This window comes from Adiantum capillus-veneris, chromosome 23 (assembly GCF_014529385.1).
Source record: "Adiantum capillus-veneris isolate H3 chromosome 23, ASM1452938v2, whole genome shotgun sequence".
Taxonomy (NCBI): domain Eukaryota; kingdom Viridiplantae; phylum Streptophyta; class Polypodiopsida; order Polypodiales; family Pteridaceae; genus Adiantum; species Adiantum capillus-veneris.
This window is the reverse complement of record NC_140953.1, coordinates 91,227,808-91,254,616: the sequence shown is the minus strand read 5'-3', so window position 1 is coordinate 91,254,616 and position 26,809 is coordinate 91,227,808. Positions and strand designations below refer to the sequence as shown.

Here is a 26,809-nt window from a genome sequence, read left to right as displayed (position 1 = left end):
CACACCCCGCGAGGCAGGTGAACTAGGGGGGTGAACTAAGAGTGAAATTGGGGCGCCATTTTTGCCCCAAGTGCACCCTCTAGTTCACCCCCAGTTCACTGCGTGATCCGACGACCGAGATTAAAGTCGCCTCACGCCCCCAAATTTGGGCCCTAGATCCCCTCTGGCCTAAAACCGTGCCATATAGTGACGAGACCCCCCCCCCCCCCCGAATAAAAATAAAAATAAATAAATAAATTCTACTCTTACAGCCCGCGAAGGCAGCCTACGAGCCGTTGAGAGAGATAGGCTAGAAACGAGAAAGCGACAGAGGCACTTCTGTTTAACCGTTGTGCTCGTATGAGTACGCTGTCGCCCTTCTTCTCTCTCTTCGTGTCTCAGCCATGGAGAGCTCGTTCACAGCTCTGTACGATCCCACTCGCAATAAAGATACCTCCTTCAACGTACATGAAATTTTGGCAAAGGTAGCAGCTGGCGTAGCCGAGAATGGCTTGGAAAAAGCAGTGCAGGAAGAAGGAGGAGGAGGACGAGAAGAAGAGCAGGAAGATGATTTCGAGGAGGAAGGAGAGCACCATGGAGAACGTGTGTCCAACAAGGAAATAGAGGAACCCACCTATTCTGTACCAGCGAATCCCCCTTCTCTTGCCCAGTGTGAACCCCAGCGGCATCCACAAAGATCTGCAAAGCGCTCCCGACCTTCCACGGCAAAGGAGAGAATCAGCAAAATGCCCCCTTGTGCAGCTGGAAAGCGTAGCTCCATTTACCGAGGAGTGACCAGGTTATTATGTGAGAGAGAGAGAGTTTACGTTTTTTCTGCATTGCTAAGATTGTCCTTGTAACGTATCTGGTTTCCCTTGCATGCGGTTTTAGGGGTTCCCAATCTAAACTGCCAGTTTTTTTGTTCTTGCAATGCGTTCTCTTAGCATCATCCTGTTATTGCTGATCAAGTTTTATAACTTCTAACTAACCATGGTATTAAGTTTCTCGAATAAAAGTCTGTTGTTAGATATGGCTTTAAAAGCTAGAACTATCAAATTCAAGCAGTCCTTCATTCAAATGACTTGCAAACCTAGGACTATCGAATTCAAACAGTTCTTCATTGCCGAATGTGGGGGATCAACAAGTGAAATAGTCTACCTTCACGGCGAAGGGATCAAGATGGACAGCAAGCAATAATGAAAAGCTTCTATTTAAATTGTCCGGCCTTTGGCAAATTCAGAGTACTCTTGTCTTCACTGTGATTTGTATTCGCCTTTGCGGAGGGCTCGTGACTCTTTGGCTTTCTTCTTTAACCTAATTCTACCTGAAATGCCCATCTGCAGGCATCGGTGGACTGGTCGTTATGAGGCTCATTTATGGGACAAAAGCACTTGGAATGAAACTCAAAACAAGAAAGGCAAGCAAGGTATACTATATGGTGATGTTTTTGCTGTGGGAACATGTTTCCGGCTCTCACACCGCGTTTCTTGTGATTATGGAGTGTGAGGGCTATTAGAGATAAGAGTGTGAAAGGCTGGCAAGGTTTTGACTCATCCACAAAATGACGATAGAAGGTTGAAGGGATGACTAGTGCTGCACATATATATGTATAATGTACCGTCCCCCCCCCCCCCCCCTCTCCCCCCCCACAACACTGAATGTTCAAGCAGATAATGTATAATGCAACTCCCCGATGTAGAGTTTGCATACACGCCAAAGTTCTCTGAGTAGCCTTTATTAAAATAGTCTATGTATGGTGCTTTTGTTGCCAACTTCTTGCGAACCATTTATGTAACCACCCGCCGGTTGGACGATTCAACTGGCGGGTGTTTACCTAAATTGTCTATGTGTGGTGCTGTTGTTGCCAACTTCTCGCAAACCATTTATGTAACCACCCGCCGGTTGGATGATTCAACTGTGCACTAAAACCGAATCCAAACAGATGAGAACTGAACTAAAAAGACAAAATTTTGCACTCATAGGACGCGACTCTTAAGTCGAGCATCCTTGGCGGTATTTCTTTATTATATTTCAAAAGAGTTTACAATTGTGTGCAACCATGAACTGATCTGAGTCTCACAATGGCCTCATGTCTTTGATTTATTGGTACCTGGCCTTTCAAAAGCAATTAAAAAAACATGCTAAAAACAAAGACTTAGAAAGTCTCATGCTTTCAATAACTGCACCCAAAAGCTCCACAGTCAATTGCTTTAGAAAACTGTCGCCAAAAATCAGCAACTCCTTGAGTCCATGGCAATGGAGCTCTAATAAATACCATTTGAACTGCACAGGAATGACCACCTATTCTGAACTTGCTGTTATACAGGGCACTACATACGTGGGGAGCTGGTACTCACAACACAATCAGCTGCCATGTCCTATCCTGGCAATCATGAGTGAGCATAGAAGTGAGCTTGGAGGGGAATGTTGCCTATATGTATATTTATGTGTATATATATATATGAGATTGCTAGAAAAAGGAGAGGGAGAGAGAGAGATGCTGGCAAGACTGCACGCTATCATCTGCAGATAATGATTCTCTGGGCGCACATGACATGATTAAGAGGAAAGTTTCTTGCACAACTTGAGATATTGGTAGTTTGGTTATTTAAAATGAAATAAGTGTAATAAATATTATTAAATTAGTATCGCTTCATGATTCCCTTTCTTTTAATAAATGCTTGTTTATTTTGATTGTGTTCTTTTCTAACCTTTGATTGTATTAGCAATGTGTGTATCATTTTGATACATGTGAGGATGTACTTTGGCAGGCACATGATATATACTGCTTTTTAACTTTAAACAGCTAATGAATAAGCAACTATAGTACAAAATGCATTTAGAGAAATCTTTGCATTATGGCTATTATTTTTGAACTTGTGCAACATGTTGGACATCTTCTAAAATTTGATGTTATCCTGTTGCATGGAATGTGGTTTATTATGCTAATCATCCTTTTGAACTTGTTTGACGATTCACAATGACGATGGATGGAACTTGACATATTGCAACAGTGTATCTTGGTAAGCCTTACAGCTTGAAGATGCTTTGTAGTGCAAGTGCTTCAGCTGCTCTGAATTAATTTTTTTGGCCTTCTTTACATGTCCTGTAGGTGCTTATGATGAGGAGGAAGCTGCTGCACGAGCTTATGATCTTGCCGCTTTGAAGTACTGGGGGCCAGGGACTCTCATCAATTTCCCTGTAAGGTTTGAAATTACCTTTCAAGATCAGTATACCCAGCAATTGTTTAATACCGAGCAATATTTGATTTGTTTTAGCATGGAGCCAGGTTTCTGATTATGCCAGAGATATTGATGAGATGCAGAGTGTATCAAGGGAAGATTATTTGGCCTTGTTGAGAAGGTCTCTCTCTCTCTCTCTCTCTCTCTCTCTCTCTCTCTCTCTCTCTCTCTCTCTCTCTCTCATCCCCCCCCCCCCCCTTTTTTTAGTTCTACTCAGTCATTGTACTAGATTCACCACTTGTAACTTTTTTGGTCTCATGGGTCACTTTGGCCTTCTGTAGACAATTAATATATCATTTCAATTCATTTCATCTCTCTCTCTCTCTCTCTCTCTCTCTCTCTCTCTCTCTCTCTCTCTCTCTCTCTCTCTCTCTCTCTCTCTCTCTCTCTCTCTGTGTGTGTGTCGCGTCGTGTGCGTGTGTGTCATTACTTTCACATTTGCGCATTTAGTAGCTAGCTGCATGGTGGTGCTGCTCTAGTTGTCTTTATTTCTACTAGAAATAGATATGATTTCTGTGCTGGTGAATGTTGCTCGTGGAATTAGTTTTTTTTTGTCCTCATCATGCTAGCTCATCATTGTATTAAAAAAAAAACTGATGTTGGTAGAAAATCATCTTTGCAGAAAAAGCAGTGGGTTCTCCCGAGTGTCGAAAATGAAAATTGGGAGGTATGTAGCGTCATGGGCCCTTTTCTACACTTATGGTATGTGTGACTTAAGTGTCTTGAATACAGATGTGAATCATGTTTTGTAGGAATCATTCAAATGCCAGATGGGATACTCAGGCAGGAGGGAGCTTTGCAAGCACTTTACCGATGTTCGGTGGCTATGGTTGATTTCTATGCCTCCTTTCATTTCTATGGCTCCTCGTGTTTTAGTGTGGTATGCTTTAGTTTAGCCCAAGCAGAGCAAAGAGAGACATTGCGTGCATGTTGCTTGTGTATGAATGTGTTGATTTCTCTCTTATATCAAGAATCTAACTTTGTTCTATTACTTTTATCAGACACTGTAAGGGATGGAGTAGGAAGAACATCTCTAGATTATGGCGCTCTGGGCTGCCCTCCAGTAGGTATGATCAACCTCAGCCATTTCATGAACTGGTTGCAACCACCAAATTTAAGCAGTGAGATGATGCATTCGAACATATCAAAGAAACTGTCTAACTTCATGGAAGAGGATTACTCGTCCGAGGAACACAGCTCACAAAGGTCGACTACATGCGCCGAGGAGTATTCTGATTGTAGTAATGAGCACGAGGAAAGGTGTAGAGGCAATAAGCCACCTGAGTGCTGTGAGCCCTACCAGCTACCTTCACTTGGGCTCTGTAATGGAGGGTCAAAATTAGTTATATCGGCGCTGAGTGCCCTCTCTCAGTCATCAATGTTTGCAAGAATGGAGCAAGGTTTGAATGCGGCCAAGGGGTCGGAGGAGACAGCTGCGAGAAAACCCTCCGAGAGTGCTACTGCAGCCCTAGCTGCGGCCTTAGCAATGGAAGACTGTGCACAATCACAGGAATTAGAGATGGCCTGCTCACTTGATCAGAATAACGTCAATGCCGTCGTACATCTAGCGTCCCTACGAGCAGAGGCTCCGGCTCTAGCTCCAGCTGTAGGAATGGATGAATACGTGCAATTACCACAGGAAGTAGAGAGTTCTACTCGCTTGATGCGTCAGAATAATGGCCAAGCAGATGTACATTACACTTCAATACAAGCAGAGGTAGATACGGCCTCTTGCTCCAATGATTGTAGTGCCAACTATGCACACAATTATCCGCTCCTCAGTCCTCCTCTTCCTCCTGTGCCATACATGATGGATCAATCTGTGTACCTTTCAGATCACATGCCTGGTCTTTGGAATACATTCGAGCCTCCGACAAGCATAAGCATGGGTATGATCTTCTAGTACAAGAGGCAGCTGCTACAAGAGGTCTACATGTCCGCTCTAGGTACTCATCAACCGCTTCAGGATGTCAGCACCATGCTTTACTATTGCTACACAATCAACCAAAGAATCTCTCGGTTTGTATAATTAGTGTCAGCACAATTTGCTGTCACTACGTATTGGCCCTAAGGATGTCAATGCGAAAGGGAAGGATAAAGAGGGCCAGCTAACATCGGCACAGTTCGTCTGTACGACACAGTGGCCCGAAGGACAGCAGTGTTAAAAGGAAGGATGATCATGTTAAGCATAACCGATCTCGGTTCTACCCATTTATGGGCAGATGTCGAAAATGGGTTTGTAGCATTGGCTGCTGCTACACCTGGATCATTAAGTATGTCACATCGCATACACATTTCATTCGATTTGTAACTTAACAGCATTCTTTATTCGTTATTTTGCAGCAAAGCAAGTACAAACAGTACTCTTGCTGTGCCTGCATGCATGTTCGTGATTTTGATATACCATATGGTACTGATCACTGTCGCGCTATTCTTTTGCATTTTGACAGAGCAAACACTGTCTCGTGTATCAGACAAGAAGCTAGAATGGATCATTTTGAGTAGAAAACTAATTCGGAATCAACAAAACGGGTGCCATTCAATTTCTTCTCCAACCAGGACAGCCTTTCCTCTTCGTTCTCTCTCTCTCTCTCTCTCTCTCTCTCTCTCTCTGCGCCATCCGCTGCATTTGGTCCTACTTTCTCTTGCTCGTGCTGTGCAATGCCAATATGCATAATACCCACAATCCCAAACAACAAAGCCTTTCTTGATGGATACAGAAACATGTCAAAAACTACGTAATGTCAACAAGAAGAGGCAGTCCATAAGATCAAGCCAAGCTTAGCTTCCATGGCCAAAGGAAATGTCGTATATAACTTGTTGAGCTCCTCGATTTTGTTCCTATAGCCGGCATCATTAACATCCTCTTCATTGGGGGCTTGCCAATGCCACAATTGGAGCTCCAATTCGGTCTGTGTGTCTACGAAAGATGGAGCTTCACCTCTGGAGTCTGTGAAGGGAGAGAAGGGCTAGGACAGCTCATGATGAAGGTTACAAATTGGGGGATAAGCTTAACCAAATTGCACCGTATTGTCTCCTGCATAAGCTTAAAGTGGTGTTCACAGAAAACTTGTAAATAGTTACAATGCACATGTTGGGTTTTGGTTTTTACCTGTCAAAGTTGAAAAAATTGTACTTTCTTTCATAATGTAGTTATAATTTCCCAAAAATTTGATGTAAAGTTTACAAAAACCTATGAAATTCAATAGCCCAATTTTTAATAAAGATTTGTAGTGTCAAAAAAGTAATTTTCTTCATAATGTAATAATGTTATAATTTCCCAAAGATTCTTGTAATTTTTGGTAAAAATCTATGCATTTCAATAGACCAATGTAAAGTTTTAAAAAACCTATGAAATTCAATAGCCCAATTTTTAATAAAGATTTGTAGTGTCAAAAAGATTTTTAATAATTTTTTGGGGTACAGAAGCCCTTGATAAAGTAAACAAGAGCCACAATAAAGTGTTCAAATCATAAGAGGGTTTGATAGGTAGAGATGTAATTTGTGTCATGAACCATACCAATATTCTAGAGTATAATTTTAGCTTGTAGAAAGCTTATACATTTTAGGAAAAATTACCAAAATACCCTTGTAATATGTGGAAATTCCCAAAATACATCTCAAATTTCGAAATTCCCAATATACCCTTGCATCATTTGGGGACGGGCTTACCCAATTTTTGCATAGTCTAATGTTTATGGCGGTGGAGATTTATCTTTTAGCATCTCAAAAAAAAAAGATTCATTTATGAGCTCACAAATAGAGGGAGTGTTCAAATCAAAGAGGGTTTGATAGGTAGAGATGTAATTTGTGTCATGAACCATAACAATATTCTAGAGTATAATTTTAGCTTGTAGAAAGCTTATAAATTTTAGGAAAAATTACCAAAATACCCTTGTAATTTGTGGAAATTCCCAAAATACCTCTCAAATTTAAAAATTCCCAATATACCCTTGCATCATTTGGGGATGGACTTACCCAATTTTTGCATAGTCTAATGTTTATGGCGGTGGAGATCTATCTTTTAGCATCTCAAAGAAAAATATTTATTTATGAACTCACAAATAGAGGATCTGCATTAAAAAACGATGAACAATTTCATGTGGAAGGGCCTCAATATCATCTAAAATCCCTAGTTCTATCATCTTTTATTGAGGAGAACCAATCTTTCTATGATGAGTTGCAAAAAGCAATGTTTTTAGAGATGTTTGTGAGGCTAATTAGGGGTATTTTGTCAAAATCGAAGGGCATTTTGGGAATGTTTGGCAAAAAATGAGAGGTAAATTGGGAACTTTTGAAATTTGACATCCACAGCTATGAAGTGATTCCAACGTCAACAATCATGCCACAGGATGGTATGACTATTCAGAAAATCGGTAAGTACCTTGATTTAAGTTTCAATTTTAAGCTTATTCTATCTTTTTTGATTTTTAACAATACCAACTTGACAAGGAAATGTCGCTTCGGTAAAGGAGAGTTGGCAGTTAGACGATAGCTAAGCTTCATGAGCTATCTCTTTTAATATTAGGCAATCTCATGATTCTCAATAAGCTACACGATTCAGCAAGGAAGATTCTCTATGAAAGATCTACAACATTGATTCTCTTTTGCTTTGACATTTGTGTGTCAACAAAAGCACATGTTAGCTATGAGCATTCAGATTGCGTTATGTCTCATCTTTTTAATGAACTTATGCAAAACAAGGCTTTACTTTAGGGCATATTACATAGAAGCTTCCAAACTTTGTAATATGCTATTAGCATACAAACTCGGCAACATGTCTACTTGAAGTTTTCTTAGAGGTCAGTATGGACCAAGCCACGAGCACTCAGGTTGCGTTATGTCTCATCTTTTCAATGAACATATGCAAAACAAAGCTTTACTTTAGGGCATATTACATAGAAGCTTCCAAACTTTGTAATATGCTACTAGCATACAAAGTTGTTGACTCTGCTAAACCAGTTCATCGGACTCAAAAAGGAAACTGAGTTGTTATGCAGATAAGGCGATATCAGCGGATCTATTACGTATACTTTGTCTTGAACCTCAGGGAACAGAAACGAGACAGCATGGCTAACATGAATAAATGGCAGAGATTAGCCTTAAGGTATTTCAACGGGCTGTCACTGCCACAAACCCGTGAGTCAATACCGAGCGAGTGGGGTAGCTATCGAATTCCATCCGCCATTGACTCACTTGGTATTGACCCATGTCTTAACGGTAGTGAGCCATTATAAAGAAAAACTTGATGACTCTCGAAAAGACATGGGTCAATACTGAGCGAGTCAGTGGCGGATTCCAATTCCATAAGCTTGGTATTGACCCATGTCTTTAAGGTAGTGAGCCATTATAAAGAAAAACTTGACGACTGCCGTAAAGACATGGGTCAATACCGAGCAAGTAGTACCACTATCCAATTCCATAAGCCACTGTCTCGCTTGGTATTGACCCATGTTTCGGTAGAGACCATTTAATGAACCAAACGTGACTTTTAAAGAGCATGAGAATTACCATAAAGCAACGTTTGACGATCTCATTCGTTGCGTTGGAGTTGGTGAAACTGCGCATGCACAGGAAGTCTAGATGATCGAGGTTGAAAATGCAGACCTCCTCTGACCTTCCAGGCAGCTGTATCTGTGCATGCAGAGACGCTGAGCTCAACAAAACTCTCAACTCCTCTTCATTCTCTTCGTTGATTTGCTCTAAAATAATGACTCATCCGATACGTTGGATGGCCCTTGTGATGCAGAGCCTTGCCCTTGCCGTTCTTGAGCTGGCTCCCTGGCTGCCTCAGGCTCCTCCCTGGCTGCCTCGCAAATAGCCTCAAGGTCCACCCTGGCCTGCTCTTGCCCCTCATCATCCCTTACTGGCTGCGGATCCTCCATGACTTACTCATTTTGGTGTCTAGCTGGCTCCTCGATAACTGTCTCTGTTTCCTCCATGACTGCCTCGAGGTCCACTCTGGCTTGCTCATGCCCCTCTGCGGCTATCTCAATTTGCCCATCTGTGTCATTTCTCTCGACCCGTGATCGGGTCCTTCTGCTGTTTGTTTCAGCCCTAGACGGCTCTATCTGTCATGCACGAGGATGGAGAGGGGGGATGTTGAGAATATCCATGGTTCTACTATCCCGGATAGGCACTGGCTGAAGCAGCCCATCGTAGCGGAAACGCAGCCTTCGAAGAGTATCAAAATCTCGCGGCATGATAGTAACGCTGTGTGCATGGGCAGCCAGGATATATCCATCGCTGAAGAATTCCACGAGGTAGTCTTCTGCAATTTCTTGAAGGCAGAGTAGTGCACTGCTGGCCCATCGCATGCCGACTCTCCACTGCTCGCAAATCTCCCGCACTACTCGCTGGAAAGGGAGACGTGGAATAGCAGGTTGAACGTGTCGTTCTATCCTGCGCAGCTCTTGCAGTACACCTGTGTGCGCCTCATATCTAGGTCTTCTTGCTTGAGCATTCAAAGATTCACATGTTGCCCTCCTAGCTGCGGCCTTTACACGAGGCATCTCTACAAATAGCATAACAGCAAAAGACAATTCATTTGTCAACACAAGGGACTTCAGATTTCAGAAAAGGTCAGTACCAAGCGAACAGATGCATCGGAAAGAGTTTGCCTTCCCTTATTCGCTCGGTAGTGACCTTAGGAAATAGTAATAGCAGACATCACTTATATTTTTTGAGGTCAGTACCAAGCAAATAGGTGCATAGGAAACAGTTTACCTTCCCATATTCGCTCGGTAGTGACCTCAGAAATAGTAATAGCAGACATCACTTATATTTTCTGAGGTCAGTACCAAGCGAATAGGTGCATAGGAAAGAGTTTGCCTTCCCATATTCGCTCAGTAGTGACCTCAGAAAATAGTTATAGCAGACATCATTTATATTTTCAGAGGTCAGTACCAAGCGAATAGGTGCACAGGAAAGAGTTTGCCTTCACATATTCGCTCGGTAGTGACCTCAGAAAATAGTAATAGCAAACATCACTTATATTTCCTGAGGTCAGCACCAAGCCAATAGGTGCATAGGAAAGAGTTTGCCTTCCCTTATTCGCTCGGTAGTGACCTCAGAAAATAGTAATAGCAGACATCACTTACATTTTCAGAGGTCAGTACCAAGCGAACAGGTTTGCATCCCCTGCAACAAAATACCTTATTCGCTTGGTACTGACCTCAAAAAAGTGTAAAAGAAAGCGAACAGGTTTACATCCCATGCAACAAAATACCAATGTGAAGGAAACGTTTAAATCCATGCGGTCCTAACTCTCATGTCGTTCCCTCCCATCACCTCTCCTAATCTCGGGGGGGTGGTACCATTCCTTCTCTCTCCCACGTCTACCTCTCATGAAACCGCATGGCGGTACCACCCCTCATAGACCACTCACTTATAAGCCAGAACCCAACCTCTGCTTTTTAGGCATGTCCATCTAGTCTATTTAACCAGCAGTTTTTTCAGAACCTCCCTTAGGGTTTCGCAGAACAACTACAAGAAGCTTAGGATAGTGGTGATGCCTTTCCAAGGTATACTCCCGTAGTGCCAGCAGCACCGTATCCGGGCCCTCCTCAGGAGGTCCCCCCTTGGCCCTCCCCCGATGTTACCCTTAATGTTCTCGATCGACACAGCCCAGGAGTGGCTGCTGTCAACATGGGAGTCAATTCTCGAGGTAAGCCGCTGGTAATTCTTTGCTTTCTGCTCCCAATTTCCAAGCTCCTAGTTTGAAGGGATTATTTGCTAAATGCTCTGTACAGGATGCTAGCCTGAAGCTGGAACAAATGCTGATCATCAGGCACAGGATCTCAATCCTTAAAGACTCTCTGGAAGCAAGAAGGCCTAAAGACCTGTAGCGATTGCTCGTCGAGAATGGCTCTGTAGAGGCTATCTTTAGTTGGCTACAGGAGATAAAGGATCAAGTGCTTGAGCAAGCCAATAAATATGAGGAAGCCATTAACTTTGCCAACAGGCTTCAGGAAGCGATAGTCTGGCTGTGAAGGAAAAGGACTACATGGTTATTGCAAACCCTAAACCCTCGGAAATTAGTAGGCCACTCTTTGTAAAGTCTGAAGTGTTTTCTAACTCAAAACCCGGTGTTAAGTTGTAATTTTGTTCTCCCTTATAAATTCAAAGCGCGTATTTGGTAAAAAAAACCATAAACCCACAACAAACAGGGTTTCCTCCCCCTTATTTGCTTAGTATTGACCTCTGTACTAGCAGACATCACTTAACTTTTCTTTTGGTCAGTACCAAGCGAACAGGGGCATCAAACTAAGTGGCCTTCCCTTATTTGCTTGGTACAGACCAAGGAAAAGTGTAAAAGCAAACATCCTATGGTAAAGACGATGGTCAGTACAAAGCGAACAGGTACAACAAACCTGGTTTACCTTCCCTTATTCGCCTAGTACTGACTACACAAAATACAAGTGCACAGAACGGTAGTAAGTAGCATACCTCTTCACTGTGTGTAGAGTTCTGCATCACTAAAGCACTGCAGAACAGGAGTAAGAGAAGGATGCGCGAGAGTAAGAGGTGATGGAGTTGGGATGGTTTGCTTACCGCGTAGCGTCGATGGGGGTAGAGTTAATTAGAATGATGCGCAGTAGAGGACGCGAAAAGAGGCAGAATAGTTTAGATGTTTGGCGGGGGTACTGCCTCGACTTAGAATGCTTACCTCGGGGAGGGTGACAACTTCACTTATGCGCGAGATTGTGGTTGGTAAATCATACTGCATGGTAATCTGAGACCATTTAATACTGGTTGTCCTTGTGAGCGCAGCCCACGTGCCTTTTTGAGTGACTGTTTAGGGTCAAACAGATGCCAATCGCCCTTGCAGTCGCCATCTCCATCTCCAAGTGGAACAAACAGATCGCCGATGCCTTTGCCTTTTTTGCGCTCTTCCCCTTGGCTAGCTCTCGTGATCGTACATTTAGAGTCAGACGCCGATCGCCCTTGCATTCGCCATCTCCATCTCCAAGTAGAACAAACAGATCACCATTGCCTTTGCATTTTCAGCGCTCTTTCCCTTGGCCACTTCTCGTGATCCTGCGTTGAGAGTCACACGCCGATCGCCCTTGCAGTCGCTATCTCCATGTCCAAGTAGAACAAACAGATCGCCGTTGCCTTTGCATTTTTTGTGCTCTTCCGCTTGGCCACCTCTCGTGATCCTGCGTTGAGCGACCTCCACTGGGTCGAGTCCTTTGCTGCCGCGTCGCCATCGCCATCGCCACCTTCTGGTTCTTGCTGTTGGCGGCCTGCGACATCACCATCCAAGTCGGCGCCATTGGATATTGCAGAGACAGGTTCTTTCTCCCTGCCTCTCCCCTTCCTGTGTGCTGTTAACTGTGTGTGCACCGAAGCCACTGCATTAGGGTAAAATTGAAAGTCTCAAACCGCATGCATGGTTGGAATAATTACTCCTTATGTGACCGTGTATTTGGGCATAGTGAGTGAGTAGGCCTATAAATCTATCACTGATAACATTAAATGCACTGTTCTTATCGACCTGTTCCGAATGCTTGGGTCACAGGACAGAACCAAGCAAATAGGGCCCTTCGGCTCTTCTTGGGCCCCTATTCGCTTGGTTCTGACTCAAGAGCCGTCACCTTTTATGACATTAGCGCACGGGACAGAACTAGGGCCCTTCGGAAATTCTTGGCGCCCTATTCGCTTGGTTCTGACTCAAGTGACGTAACCTTTTATGACATTAGCGCACAGGACAGAACTAAGCGAATAGGGCCCTTCGGAGATTCTTGGGGCCCCTACTCGCTTGGTTGTGACTCAACTAACGTCACCTCTTATGACATTAGCGCACGGGACAGAACCAAGCGAATAGGGCCCTTCAGAGATTCTTGGGCCCCCTACTCACTTGGTTTTGACTCAACTAATGTCACCTCTTATGACATTAGCTCACGGAACAGAACCAAGCGAAAAGAGACCTGGAGGGGTACTCGAGGCTCAATATTCGTTTGGTTATGACACCAAATAGTTTGGCTTGATTTTTCTTTTAGTCATGGGGATCATAGTCCTGGAGACAGACGTGAGCGAGGATACATGTGAAGAAAAACTATTCACGTTCTTATACAACGCCCGTGCTCATCATCGTGCACCAGAACTATCAGGAATGTTCAATGCAGAGTTTTCTATACAGAGGATTATAGATTGCTCATTTGAGTACCTACAAACCCATTTGCAACAGTATGAGGCAGTCACTTGTAACAATTCCATGACAGTATGGCATGAGATATGTGCACCCAGCCGACCTTGACCCTGACAAGAGTGCTTCAAGGAGACTGAATCGCTGTCTAGAAAAGTGTCCCTCCAATGCACTGCTTGTACAAGACAGTTGTATGAAGCACTTCAAAAAGTGTCGCTCAATGGAATTCTACCACGGGTTTGTCTGTTACTTATACTTGCAGATTGATGGTGAGTTAGAGACTTCCCAGTCAACAACTTTCGGTAGTTGTCCATTGGTGTCGGAGGAAGAGGTTGAGGATGTGGAGGTGCAATTCGACCCAGAAGAGGAGCGGGTAGAAATACTAAAGGAAACATTTGATGTGGGTTTAACTCTTGTTTCTCTTGCGGATGCAGCAATAGGGTGCAAGCAAGAAAGTCCAAGTAAGGAAGTGACTTTGCCTCTGAATTGTGCTCCCAGCTTTGCTATGGCGAGCGACACCCACTATGTTCTGTTCACAGATATCATGCATGAGCTCAATATACGGGAGGACTACTGCCTAGCGGCAATTGTGAATTTTTGTGAGGCAGACATGGGGTTTGTGGAGGATGATGGAGTGGACCAACATCTTATTGTTGTCGACACAACTATCTGCGACTCACAGTTCACTTCAGGGTGGCAACTGATCAAAGATACGTTCAATGAAGTGAAGTTCGGAGAGGCCAATTTGCCAACAGATGAGCAGTTGAATCGACAACAAAACAACTCGGCTTGGAAAACAAACCTTTCTGGAGGTCTACTTGCTCTTGTAGATCTTCGGGGAATAGGTTGAGGCTCCTCATTTGGTTGACGTTGTTGCACATTGTCACCGTTTGCAGTCCTTGAGTCTTCACCGTCCTCAAGCTCCATGTACTCATCACCTGTTTCTTTTGTTTGTTTTCTTTCCAAGTAATCTTTGTACATATTTTGTTCGTTAAAAATTACATCCCTACTCCTTAAGATTTTACCATCTTCAGGATTCCATAGGCGATACCCAAAGTCTCCTTCTCCATAGCCAATGAAGAAACACTTTTTGGACTTTGCATCTAACTTTGATCTTAGGCTTCTATCTATGTGCATGAAAGCCTCACACCCAAACACTTTGAGAAATGCATAATTCACCGGTTTACCTGTCCATGCCTCTTCTAGAACTCCCCCATCCAATGCCGTTGAGGGTGACCGATTGATTAAGTACACAGACGTACTTACAGCTTCCGCCCAAAGCTCAAGCGGTAGGCTTGCATGTAGCCGCATGCTTCGTGCTCGTTCCATGATTGTCCCGTTCATCCTTTCCGAAATCCCATTTTGTTGAGGTGTCCTTGGGGTTGTCCTTTGCCTCCGAATGCCATTGCTAGCACAAAAGCTTTCAAAAGCTTGGCTGCAATATTCGCCTCCATTGTCGGATCTGAGGCATTTAACCTTGGTATTTGTTTCATTCTCCACAAAGGCTTTCCACCTTTGAAATATGGAAAATACATCGGATTTATTCTTCATGACATAAACCCATGTTTTTCTAGTCGCATCGTCTATGAATGTTACATAGTACAATGAGCCACCAAGTGATGGTGTACTTGCAGGACCCCAAACATCCGAATGAACCAACTCAAGTTTTTTATTTTTTCTTTCATTTCTTGATTTTTGAAATTTTACCCTCTTTTGTTTACCATAAACACAATCTTCACAGAACTCTAAGTCCACTTCTTTCAAACCTGGTAGAAGCTTCTTTGTTTGAAGGATTTGCATTCCTTTGGCACTCATATGCCCAAGTCGGTAGTGCCACACCGCACTGTCAACTTCTGTAGTTGCTGCACAAACTGAAGGTTGCGTGCTAAAAGTACACAAGTAAAGTGTACCGACTTTTTCTCCCTTGGCAACCACCAAAGATCCCTTTGAGATCTTCCACCGTTTGTTTCCGAATGCAATGTTGTGACCTTCATCGTCCAATTGTCCTGTAGAGATCAAATTTTTGCGAAGAGAAGGAACATGTCTAACATCTTTAAGCTTCCATTCATTTCCGTTAGCAGTTTTGACAGAAACTGTACCTTTGCCGACGATCTCACAAGCTTCATCATCTCCCAAGTATACATACCCAAAATTACCTTTGGTGTAGTCTTGGAAATGTTGCTTGTGTGGTGTCGCATGGAATGAAGCCCCGGAATCTACTATCCAGGAATTAGACACATTGTCTAATGAGAGAATTAGAGCATCTTGCTCTACTTTACCTGCCACATTGGCCTCTGATGTTGGCTTGTTGTCTTGAGACTCTGTCTCCTTCTTCTTCTTGGACCAGCAATCCTTCTTGACGTGGCCCTTCTTTCCGCAGTTCCAACATTCAAGAACTGACTTTGTACGTGACTTGCTCTGCCTTGAGCGATCACGACCCTTTTGGTTTTTGAACCTCTCCTTAAGCCTTCCTCTTGTTTCCACTGATAGTGCAGCACTTGATGATTCTCCTGTGCTTCTCCTTCGCATTTCCTCGCTTAGGAGAACACCCACAACATCATCAAACTTAAGAGTATTTGTGCCAGAGATAGAATTACTTACAGCCATCACAAGGCTGTCCCAACTATCCGGTAGAGATGATAGTATAAGGAGAGCTCGCACTTCGTCATCGAAATTGATTTTCACTGATCGAAGTTGACTTATGTTTGTGTTAAAGTCATTTAGGTGTTCTGCAACTGAACCATTCTTTGCCATCTTTAGATTGAACAAGCGCTTCATAAGAAATACCTTATTGGATGCCGATGGTTTCTCGTAGAAGTCGTCAAGTGACTTCATCAAGTCCTCTGTGGTCTTCATCTCCGAAACATTGAAGGCCACCGTTGACGCCAAGCTTAACCGGATTGTTCCCAGTGCCTTTCGATCAAGGACAATCCATGCTTCATCTGCCATTGTTGCGGGCTTCTTCGCAAGACCGCCTAGTGGCAAATAGAGGTCCTTCTGGTAGAGATAGTCTTCAATCTGCATCTTCCAATGCTGGTAGTTTTTGCCGTTGAACTTCTCAATCTTGAGCTTCCCTTCCTCCGCCATAACTCCCACTCAATTCAAGGAATCCTTTCCTTGAGATAATTTAGCTACGAGCAAACCTTGCTCTGATACCAGTTGTTAGGAAATAAGACGTAGCTAAATAGATAATTGAGTAGATTACTCAATGGAGACAGATTTATATACACGAGATTATAGAGTAGAGAGAGAGAGAGAGAGTACACACGATATATGTGGTTTACCCAATGTGGGCTGCGTCCATGGAAAAGCAGCCACTCAATGGCTTTAGTACTTCAAAACAAGAAGTAGTTTACAAAGGGATTATACCCTTAATGGAGCTCCCGCCTTGCTTCACTCTCACCACCTCACACTCACCTTGTTGCATCAACTTCACACTATGAAATGTGTGTAGAAATGGCCTCCTTTTATAGGCCAAAAGGGCTGCCCTCTCTTATGAGAGACAACCATGTGTAGCCGCCCTTGTGCGAATAAGTCCAAATCGGACCCTCCAATCCCTCCAATCCGCCCATGTGTGGCCGCCCTTGAGAAGACAAGTCCGCTTTTGAATTCGGCCACCGGCACCGGCCATTGACTTCCAACCGCCGGCCACCAGCCATTGACTTCCGACCACCGGCCATCGGCCATTGACCACCAGCCACCGGCCAACCGACCGGTTGTTTTCCGGCCACTTTCCGGCCGCCGTCCGGCCATAATATTCCGACGAAAAAGTTGCCCCTGATTCTTGTCCGTAAAAATTTTGGTTTCCGGTGAGTGATTTTCCTTCACGCACGATGGCTTCTCCTCATAATGGGGGCCTTACAAATGTGCGCTTTTACCATAGAAAATTACAAGGGTAAATCAGGCTCCATACTTAACAAATACTTCGCAAAATACGAGCATTGCCTAACAAATTCATGTTGATTGTGCTCTTGCAAAATAACAATGTTTGCCTCACATGTATGTACATAATGTCATGTTAATCTCCACTTATCAGGGTTACATAACCCGCACCTATGTGTGTGTGCACACGCGCACACACACACACACACACACTTGTCACTAATACCCTTGGATAGCTTCCCTATTAAATCTATCCCAAGGAAGCTATCCAAGGGTATTAGTGACAAGTGTAGAGCAATTTTTTATCTAGTTTTGACTGGTATGCTGTCTATAGCTCTATCTTTTTTACATTTGGTTAAATATCCTCAATGGAAACGTAAAGTAATTTTTTATCTAGTTTTGACTACTCTGTCTATAGCTCTGTCTTTTTTATATTTGGTTGAATATCTTTAATGGCCCCTAGCTCTCAAGTCTCAAGCTTGAGTATTGTTGGGTGTAATGGATTCAGATTCCTTATATTCTAGAAGATTCCATTTTTTTATGTGACAACTCCGTTTTATAAATGGAATCTCTCCCCACATTTCAACTTCAGTGGGAGGCCATAACTTCTACAAATCAACTCCAAAAAATTTGGAGTTTGGGGATTTAGAACCTAATTTCTAATATCTTTCCAATGATATATTGGTTGATAGGGTTTGGATAAAGCGTTTATGTACTTCACTGGGTTGCCTACTTTGAACAAGAGAGGCAAAGTCAAACCTCCTTATAGGGCCCCTTTGAGAGTCCAAATTTTCCCTAATGTGATTAAGACTACCTGCCCTTTCCTAGTTACCATGCAACTTGCCAACAACCAAAGGGTGCTCTTCTACCCACGCCCCATGACTTCATAGGGTGAGCACTAGTCACAGATCAGTAGTCTCTTTTTTTTTCTACTCGTGAACCATAGTTTTCTCTATCTAGTGAAGGCCATGTCTTGGTGCTTAGCCTTGAAGACCAATCTTGTAGGAGTCATACCAGTACGCCAATCAAATTCAAAATCAAAAGCCATGGCTATGATACAACTCATCTAGTCGAGTGAGTGTTATTCACTATTATAGGGAGGACAACAGCCAAGGCCTATGGAATAGCTTATGTTCAGCTGGGAGAGTAAAAGTGCATCCAACAAAGTTTTTCTCATGAAAAAGCTTATGAATCTCAACATGAAAGAAGGTAGCACAGTTTTTGGACACTTAAATGAGTTCAAATCCCTGTTCAGTCAGTTGACATCTCAAGGCTTTAATGAGTTTGACGACGAACACAAGTCTATTTTCCTGTTATGCTCTCTACCCAGTTCATGGAACATATTTTGCACAGCCATTACCATTTCAGCTCCGAATGGCAAGTTAGTGTTCAATGATGTCACAAGTGTATTGCTCACTGAGGAGATTAGACATCAATCTCTTGATGGGAGTGGACAAGGTGATGTGTATGTCGATATTAGTAATCATGACAAGCAAAGGCAATGTGGTCCTAGCCGCGGTCATTATCAGGATCGCAGGCAAGGTCGTAGCAAGAGTCATGGCAAAGACATGAGAAATGTTAAGAGTGTTACTATTGCCGTAAAAAGGGACACTTGAAGAAATATTTCTACACAATGCAGCGTGATAAGGGCAAAGAGAAAGCAAAGTCCAAAAAACCTAAAAGCAACATGAAAATTGAAGAAAATAATGTGGCTAAGTCTCCAACCATTGAGGAGACAGTTTTTGACATACCAAATGATGTGTTGATTTTCACATCGGATTTGAGTCCTGATGCATTGTTAGCTCTTGACGAGTGTTATGCGCAAAATTGGATTGTGGACTCAGGTGCTAGCTTTCAAGTGACTCCTCACAAGGAGTGGTTTTCTACATACACTGCCACACATGGCAAAATGAAGCTAGGCAATTCTTATGAGCTTGATATATGCGGTGGGCCAGCATCAAGTTTTCTATCCATAGTGGCATTGAGTTTATGTTGTATAATGTCAAACATGTATCCAAATTGACAAAGAGTTTGATGTTAGTTGTGGACAGTTGGGTAACTAGCACCTATCTTATCACCTATGCCAATTATAAATGAGTCAAAATTGCCACGGGTTTGCTTAAACCTTGCATTGAAGATGATAGTACTCCCTTTCTTAAAAGGCCAAACTCTCTCACTATTCCCAAGAGCTCTTTTACCACTTTTTTGACCCATAGGACTGCTACTAGCCATATTAGAGGAAAAGCTCGAAGTTTTAGTAAAGGGAAAGGGAGGAATGCCCCTATTCAACAGCTCCTTGAAATTTAATTTAATTTGGTGTGAAGGTACTTTTTGGTCCTTGTGGGAGAAAGACAATTTCTAGTATGGCACTTGAGAAGGATCGGGTTTATGTACATTGTCTCTACCACAATGAACTTCTAGATTGGTTTTTGCCACAGTCTATTTTTTGTGAATGTTTTGATGTTCTTTTTGGTCACCATAATATGTTAAACAATGTCATGATTGGATGGATTTATCATCATCCCATCAAAAATCTTATTTACAACAGTGACTTTTTACAAAATAGTACAATTTTTTAATGTGTTTGCACAAATTATGATATGTTATGTAATGAGTTTGGTGATCTAGGTAAAATGTGTGTACTTGTGCCTTAAGATATTGGATAATCCCATAATTCAATTCTTTTGTGCTAAAGGTTTGAATCACATCCCAATTTTTTCTAGGAATCTATATCTTGCCCTTTCAGTCTTACTTGAGGAGTATAGGATCATGTAGAGCAGGTTTAGACTAGTATTAATGGTAGCTTTAGCCGGCCTATTACTTTTCTTTTTTACAAAGTCAACAGGGATGATTTTTAAATTATATGTAAGAACAAGGTCAAAATTTCCATTTAGGGGCTATGAAAAATAATAGAAAATATTAGTGATTAGTGTAAAACAAGCGATATTGAGCTGGTAACCCTGGGTGTTGCCTTGGAAATCCAAACCCCTTGGTTATATCCGCAATGTCCAACCACTAATTGATTAGATTTTGCATGGAAATTTCTCAAACTAGTAGTTAATAGTGGTGACCAACACAGTCTATTGTGTCTAATAGTGATTGGAATCAACTTGGGAAGTTGAACTTGTCCACTATCCCTAAGCAGATTGAAGACTTCTTTCACTTGGAAATAGGGTTGCAGGGAAACACACACAGCTTGGAGAAGACAAAGGAAGCTCAAGGCACATAACAAAGTTGTATTACTTAGTGTGAAATGGAAAGATAAGATAGCCCTAGAGTGATGGGAATTTATACAATGCTAGGGGGAAAACCTCATAGTGAGGGGAAAAATGGCCCGGTTGTCCTAATTGTGTTCACACACATCACTATCACATGTATATGGTAAAAAATCCCCCTGGGAGTGATGCGGTGAACGAGAGCTGGCGCATAGAGTATAGGGAAGTGCCATGCCCTGAGGACACGATCAATCGACAAAGAGGAGTAAGCCCAAAGCTTTGTGGAAAGATTCAAACTTCTCATGAGACAATGCCTTTGTGAAAAGATCTGCAAGGTTGTCATTTGTTGGCACATAAGCCAGATAATCTCTCCTGCTGACAGCCTCTCCTTGACATAGTGGTAATGCACATCAATGTGCTTTGTGCAAGCATGAAAAACTGGGTTCCTTGCAATTGTGAATGTGCTCTGACTATCATTGTAGATAGTGTTGGCATTGTGATGTCCAACACCCAAATCATCCATAAGGCGTCTAATCCATACACAATCAACCATAGCTATGAAGATTTCCCTGTACTCAGCCTCACAACTGGAAGGGGTCATAGTACGTTGCTTCTTGCTCAACCATGATATGCATGAGCTGTTGAGCATGAAACAAAAACCACTCGTGGACACTCGCATGTCATAACAACCAGCCCAATTTGAGTCCGAAAAAGCATGTAAATTTGGTGGCAATGATCCCCCCTTGGGATAAAACAACCCAATATGTAAAGTGCCATTCAAGTAGCAAAAGATCCATTTGACAGTGTTTCAATCCTTAGACACTAGGCTATGCATAAATTTGCTGGCTTGTGAGACAGCAAACTAAAAGTCTGGTCTCATGTTGCATACATAAATAAGGCATCCAACATCAGTTTGTTAAAGAGTGACATTGAGAGATCACAAGCATCATGAAGACTCAATTTCAAACCTGTTTCCATGGGAGTGGCAATAGGTTTACAATCCTCAAGTCCAAACTTACATAGCAATGTCTGTGCTTAAATTGTGTACCCAAGTAATGATGCAATAGTCCCAAATCTTTCATCTTGAAAGTAGTATTCAAATCAACCTTAAATTCAGTAATATATGGCTCATTCGAACTTGTGATCAACAAATCATCCACATATAGAACAACGAAGGAAGTACATCGCCCTCATGCTTTACATACAATCTGCTTTCTATTGGATTGTTACAAAAGCCTCATATGAACAAATGAGTTTCATCTTTTTCATACCAAGCACGAGGAGATTGCTTCAACCCATACAAAGCTTTCGCACATTTGCATACTTTATCTTCTTTCCCTTTAAGGACAAAACCAAGGCTGTATTACATAAACTTCCTCAAATATGTCACCATTCAAGAAAATTGTAACAAAATCTGATTGATGTACATCCCAACCAAAATGAGCTGCCAATGCACATAGAAAATGCACAATAGTCATACGACAAGAAGGAGCAAAAGTCGCTATATTCTATGCCTTTCTGTTGTGCATAACCTTTTGCAACAAGTTGAAACTTATAACGATCAATCTCACCATCTGGCTTACATTTCAACTTGTAAACCCACGTAGACCAACGGTCTTTTTTCCAGGAGGAAACTCACGTAAAGTCCATGTGTCATTTTCTATAAGTGCATCATATTTTGATTGCATGGTAGTCATCTAATTTTTAGGATTCTGTGATTCATCAAAAGATAGAGGTTCATTAACATCGCATAAGCTAGAAACAGCCAAAGCATAACAATCTGATGCATAAGATGCATGGCAAGAACCTGAAGGAGTACGACTAGACAAAGGTGCATCGAATTTGCTATCACGCAAAGTATGCACTAGCCATTTAGGCATACCATTAGCCTGCTCATTCTCTACCCTTTCCTCATCAAGTACATCAGCAACCATTTGAGATTTCTGCAAGCGCAGTAGATTGGCAAAATTCACATGCCAAAAACGTGCATGCCAAAGTTTTGCATCTGAAACAGCCTTTGAATCCACAACTACATTTATGAAATTCTTCCCATGCTTGTTATACAAAGTGAGCTTATGCAGCCCACGACATAAAATGTCAGATGCAATTATTTTATCACCAAAACTGTGATCATGAGTTGCACATTTGTCATTCACAAAGTTGACAACAATACCAAGTCTAGCAAGTGTAAATACAGACAAAATGTTCTTTTTGATCCTTGGTACATACAATGCATCAACAAGTGTGAAAGAACTACCATTTGCAGCAGTCAAGGATTTCACTAACATGATCACGATCGTGTGATGACGTTAATAACGCAAGTAATTGCACATGAAAAATACATGATCACGTTAATTGTTAACGTGATTTTGATGGTGACCTACAAAAACTAACAGAGCCGATAAGCCCGTCGGCCTTTTTCATTTCCCTTGCGGGCCCGCCGAGGAAAACGTTGAAGCTAGTGGGCCCGCCAAAAAAAAAAAAAGAAAAAGCCCGGCGGGCTAAATTGTATAAATCTTTTCTCTCTATGAATAGAAGAGAATAATGTTGAACACCCAAAAGAAGGTAGTCATACTAAATTTCTTGGGTGTTCAAAAAACAGATCACCTGCTGGGATGCTCTCTTAGTCTATTCATGTCTTCCCATGAATTACTTGCTTGATAACGGGGCTATGCCTAGTTGATATCCATAGAAAGCATCATCTATAGTGGATGCACCTTGTGCATAGAGTCAATGATGTAATGTGCATGCCGTTGTAGACATATACAACAATCACAAGTCAATCTACCAGCCTCAAGTCTTCATGAACACAGTAGCTGAAGTTATAACGAAAGCGTAAACAAGGATTCAATGAAATCAATCCCACTATACTAGTGTGCCACGCATTCATATCAAAAAAACAATGTGATAAACCCTTCGCTTCCCTCTTATTACCAAACCTATGTGTCATTATCCTTGATCCTGATTCAGTGGATAATACTCTAGCACAGAATAGAAGCCTTGCTTCATGTCAAGTGTGTCAAAGCACTTTTCTTTGCACAACAGCAGAGAAGTCTTTTTCAAATGAAATTTTAAAGGCAGAAAAAAAGTAGAACTTAAAAATGTCTATCCTCGTTGCCGCTATGAGAGCAGTTGTCTCCACTTTGAATTTGGCTCATAAAAATGTATATGCTGATAAATTCAGAGCTGTCGGATGTACCCTGCATGCCCTTGTGGCTTGGTTCATACCGACCTCTAAGAAAAGTTCAGGTAGACATGTTGCCAAGTTTTTCCCAACTTTGTATGCTAATAGCATATTACAAAGTTTGGAAGCTTCTATGTAATATGCCCTAAAGTAAAGCCTTGTTTTGCATACGTTCATTGAAAAGATGAGACATAACGCAACCTGAGTGCTCGTAGCTTGGTTCATACTAACCTCTAAGAAAAGTTCAGGTAGACATGTTGCCAAGTTTTTCCCAAGTTTGTATGCTAATAGCATATTACAAAGTTTGGAAGCTTCTATGTAATATGCCCTAAAATAAAGCCTTGTTTTGCATAAGTTCATTAAAAAGATGAGACATAACGCAATCTGAATGCTCGTAGCTAACAGGTGCTTTTGTTGACACAAATATCAAAGCAAAAGAGAATCAATGTTGTAGATCCTTCATAGAGAATCTTCCTTGCTAAATCGTGTAGCTTATTGAGAATCATGAGATTGCCTAATATTAAAAGAGATAGCTCATGAAGCTTAGCTATCGTCTAACTGCCAACTCTCCTTTACCGAAGCGACATTTCCTTGTCATGTTGGCATTGTAAAAAATCAAACAAGTTGGACTCACTTTTGGGTCCTGTAAGAAGTGCCACGTCGGCATAGAGAGAGAAAATGAAAATGTTAAATTGTGCGTTTTATGTGATACTTTTCTACGCAACAAAAAGCCAAAATGACATTCTTTGGTAGGTAGCCACAGTCTTTATCATTCTTATCCTTCGTTCTCTTGTCAGGAATCCAACTAACCGTTTGACTAATGATTTGAAATGCCAACTTACAAGCGTTCCCTCCAGAAACATAAGCCACACGAACTCTATCAACTCTAAACTTAAGAATATGGCTTTCCCTCCTAAAACCTGAGATATTTCTCCGTCTTCTTCTCTATCAACTCTAGGAATGGAGAACGCATCTTTTCCTGATGAAAACACTAATTTGAACTTACAATCCTCAGCCCCTTCATCTTTAACACTTACCCAAAGAAAGAACACACATTATCTTCATGTTGATGTATTGCAAGAGTACACACCGTTGCAGAAACGTAGGAGGGAATCTTTCTTATCAACGAGAGAAAGAATTTAGAAGGACAAACAAGGAACATCATTTGGATTTGTGGACCGATGGGTCTATTTATCCAAAGGATCCTACGACAAATGCGCCACCTCCCTTTGCTAATATCACTAACCTCTTACATTTCACAGGCGATGGCAAGGATGGGCTATTGGGATACACCGAACATTTGGAAATGAGAGGATTGAATGCGGAAAGGCAAAGAAACTTCCTGGCGATAGAGAACATGCAACTGAAGAAACTAAATGAAGCATGCTCTCAAAAGATTTCATCAAACAGAGAGACAATCCAAGGCCTTGAGAAGAAGATCACAAGTTTGCGAGAGAAAGACACCGTGCTTGGTAGTCGGAAAAGACAACGAGATTTGTGCAACATTGAGAACATGAAGGTTGGTAGTGGTGGCCTGAAAAAACGAATACGAGCTTTAAGGTAACTCGAAGTTTGTTTCTTCAATGTGCTTCATTAAGAAATAAATACACTTACTTTCCTATACATGATCATAACACATGGTGCTTTTTTGGCAGGTCTTTACTGCATCCAAACTCGAACGGTACAGGCTTCAATGCCAGAGTACATTACAGCTGTCTAGTTCCAAAAGAAGTAGTTGAAGAGATGATAACTCAGAAAAAATTTCGTAAGTTGAAAGGGAGGCTACTTACCTCCTTCATGAACGAGAATCAGCTGGAACCAATGGAAGTGCCAGCAATACTTGATGAGAGTGGTATCTCGCAGATGGAATACATGGCACTGTTCAAAGCATTAGCTAAAAAGTCTCAAAATAAACTACAGAGAGGATCATTGTTGCCAAAGCCATCACATGTAAAGGCTGCTCACCGGCACGTAAACAATGAGGTTTTTGAGAAACTTGGGTCACCATTCCATATTGAGGCAACGTTCTTAGGCAAGGGCGGCATAGTGGTACAGTTTAACGAGCACAACAACCTCTTCTTGATCTTGAAGCATTGCAAAGGTATGCAGTTCACTTCTTTGACATTAGTCGAGAGGAGTACGGTGGGGTTCTCAAGTTTGTTTTGAAGCTCGACGAGTGCCAGGTCCTGAAGAACAAGAAGCTGGAGAGAGTCACCATTACCCTCATGAACAGAGCTCTGGATCCATCAATAACGAAAGAGGATCCACGATACTTCAGCGTGCAATCAGAAAACAACATTCTAACTCTAGGATCATTTCAGGTAAACTTCGTTCACTCTATGATAACAAAAATATTGATTATTTGGTTGTTGATTTCATGTTTTCGTTTTTCACTGCAGGTTGATAAGGAAAATTTTGAAATCCTCGATTGGGTTTTTAGTCAAACCCAAATTCCTTCTATCATCAGTGAACAAAGAAACGGAGCCGTTCTTTCAGTGGAAGGATTTGGTGACTACACAGTGGAATGACACATGACAGGTGACTTAAAGACTCTTAAGTGTATGTACAACATAACACACGGAGCAGCTGTGGCAAATCCATGCTTATATTGCATGGCTGATGCACAATCACTTGAGAGTGTGCAATGGAATAGAGCTCCCAACAGACATCTTCAAGATAAAACTTTTAAACGAGTGCTTGATATTCCTCTAAGTAGAGTTCACGTCTGTACACTTCATGCACTCTGTCGAATAATTGAAAAGGTGGTTCATTTGTATGTATGTTTTGCATGGCATTAAAGCTAGAGAGTGAGTCAAAAAGAGTGATCAAAGCATTAGAGGGAGTGCTCTCAGACATTGGTTTGCATGGAGGCAATGTCAAAATCGAAGAGGACCCTAAGATGTCTCAAAGTCGGTACAAGGTACCAAGGAAAGCATCGATAGGCGGAGTGAAGGCAAAAAGGTTTGCTCTGTTAGAGTCTGCTATGTATAAATTGAGATATTTTTTTGAGAAAAACTTGAAGGTTGTCATGATGGTTCACGTGATTTGAAGTTTCCTAGAAATAATGATCTTGATCATTTTTTGAGGATGGTATCTTTTGTTTGTCAAAGAATTTGAAAACTATTTTTGTTTTATGGCTTGGGAACACCGAACATAA

General features: G+C 41.9%; 1 protein-coding gene across 1 annotated transcript; it reads left to right on the top strand.

The window, feature by feature from the left end:
• The first annotated feature begins 288 nt into the window (after positions 1-288).
• On the top strand, positions 289-6,435 carry LOC147428160 (uncharacterized). The gene is made up of 12 exons (XM_086497218.1): positions 289-778; positions 1,323-1,405; positions 2,994-3,002; positions 3,092-3,180; positions 3,269-3,342; positions 3,844-3,888; positions 3,974-4,050; positions 4,223-4,827; positions 4,910-4,938; positions 5,057-5,167; positions 5,363-5,494; positions 5,672-6,435. Exons 1-12 carry the CDS (start codon positions 384-386, stop codon positions 5,724-5,726), a joined length of 1,704 nt encoding a protein of 567 aa, XP_086353344.1. The 5' UTR covers positions 289-383; the 3' UTR covers positions 5,727-6,435.
• Positions 6,436-26,809: the final 20,374 nt, after the last annotated feature.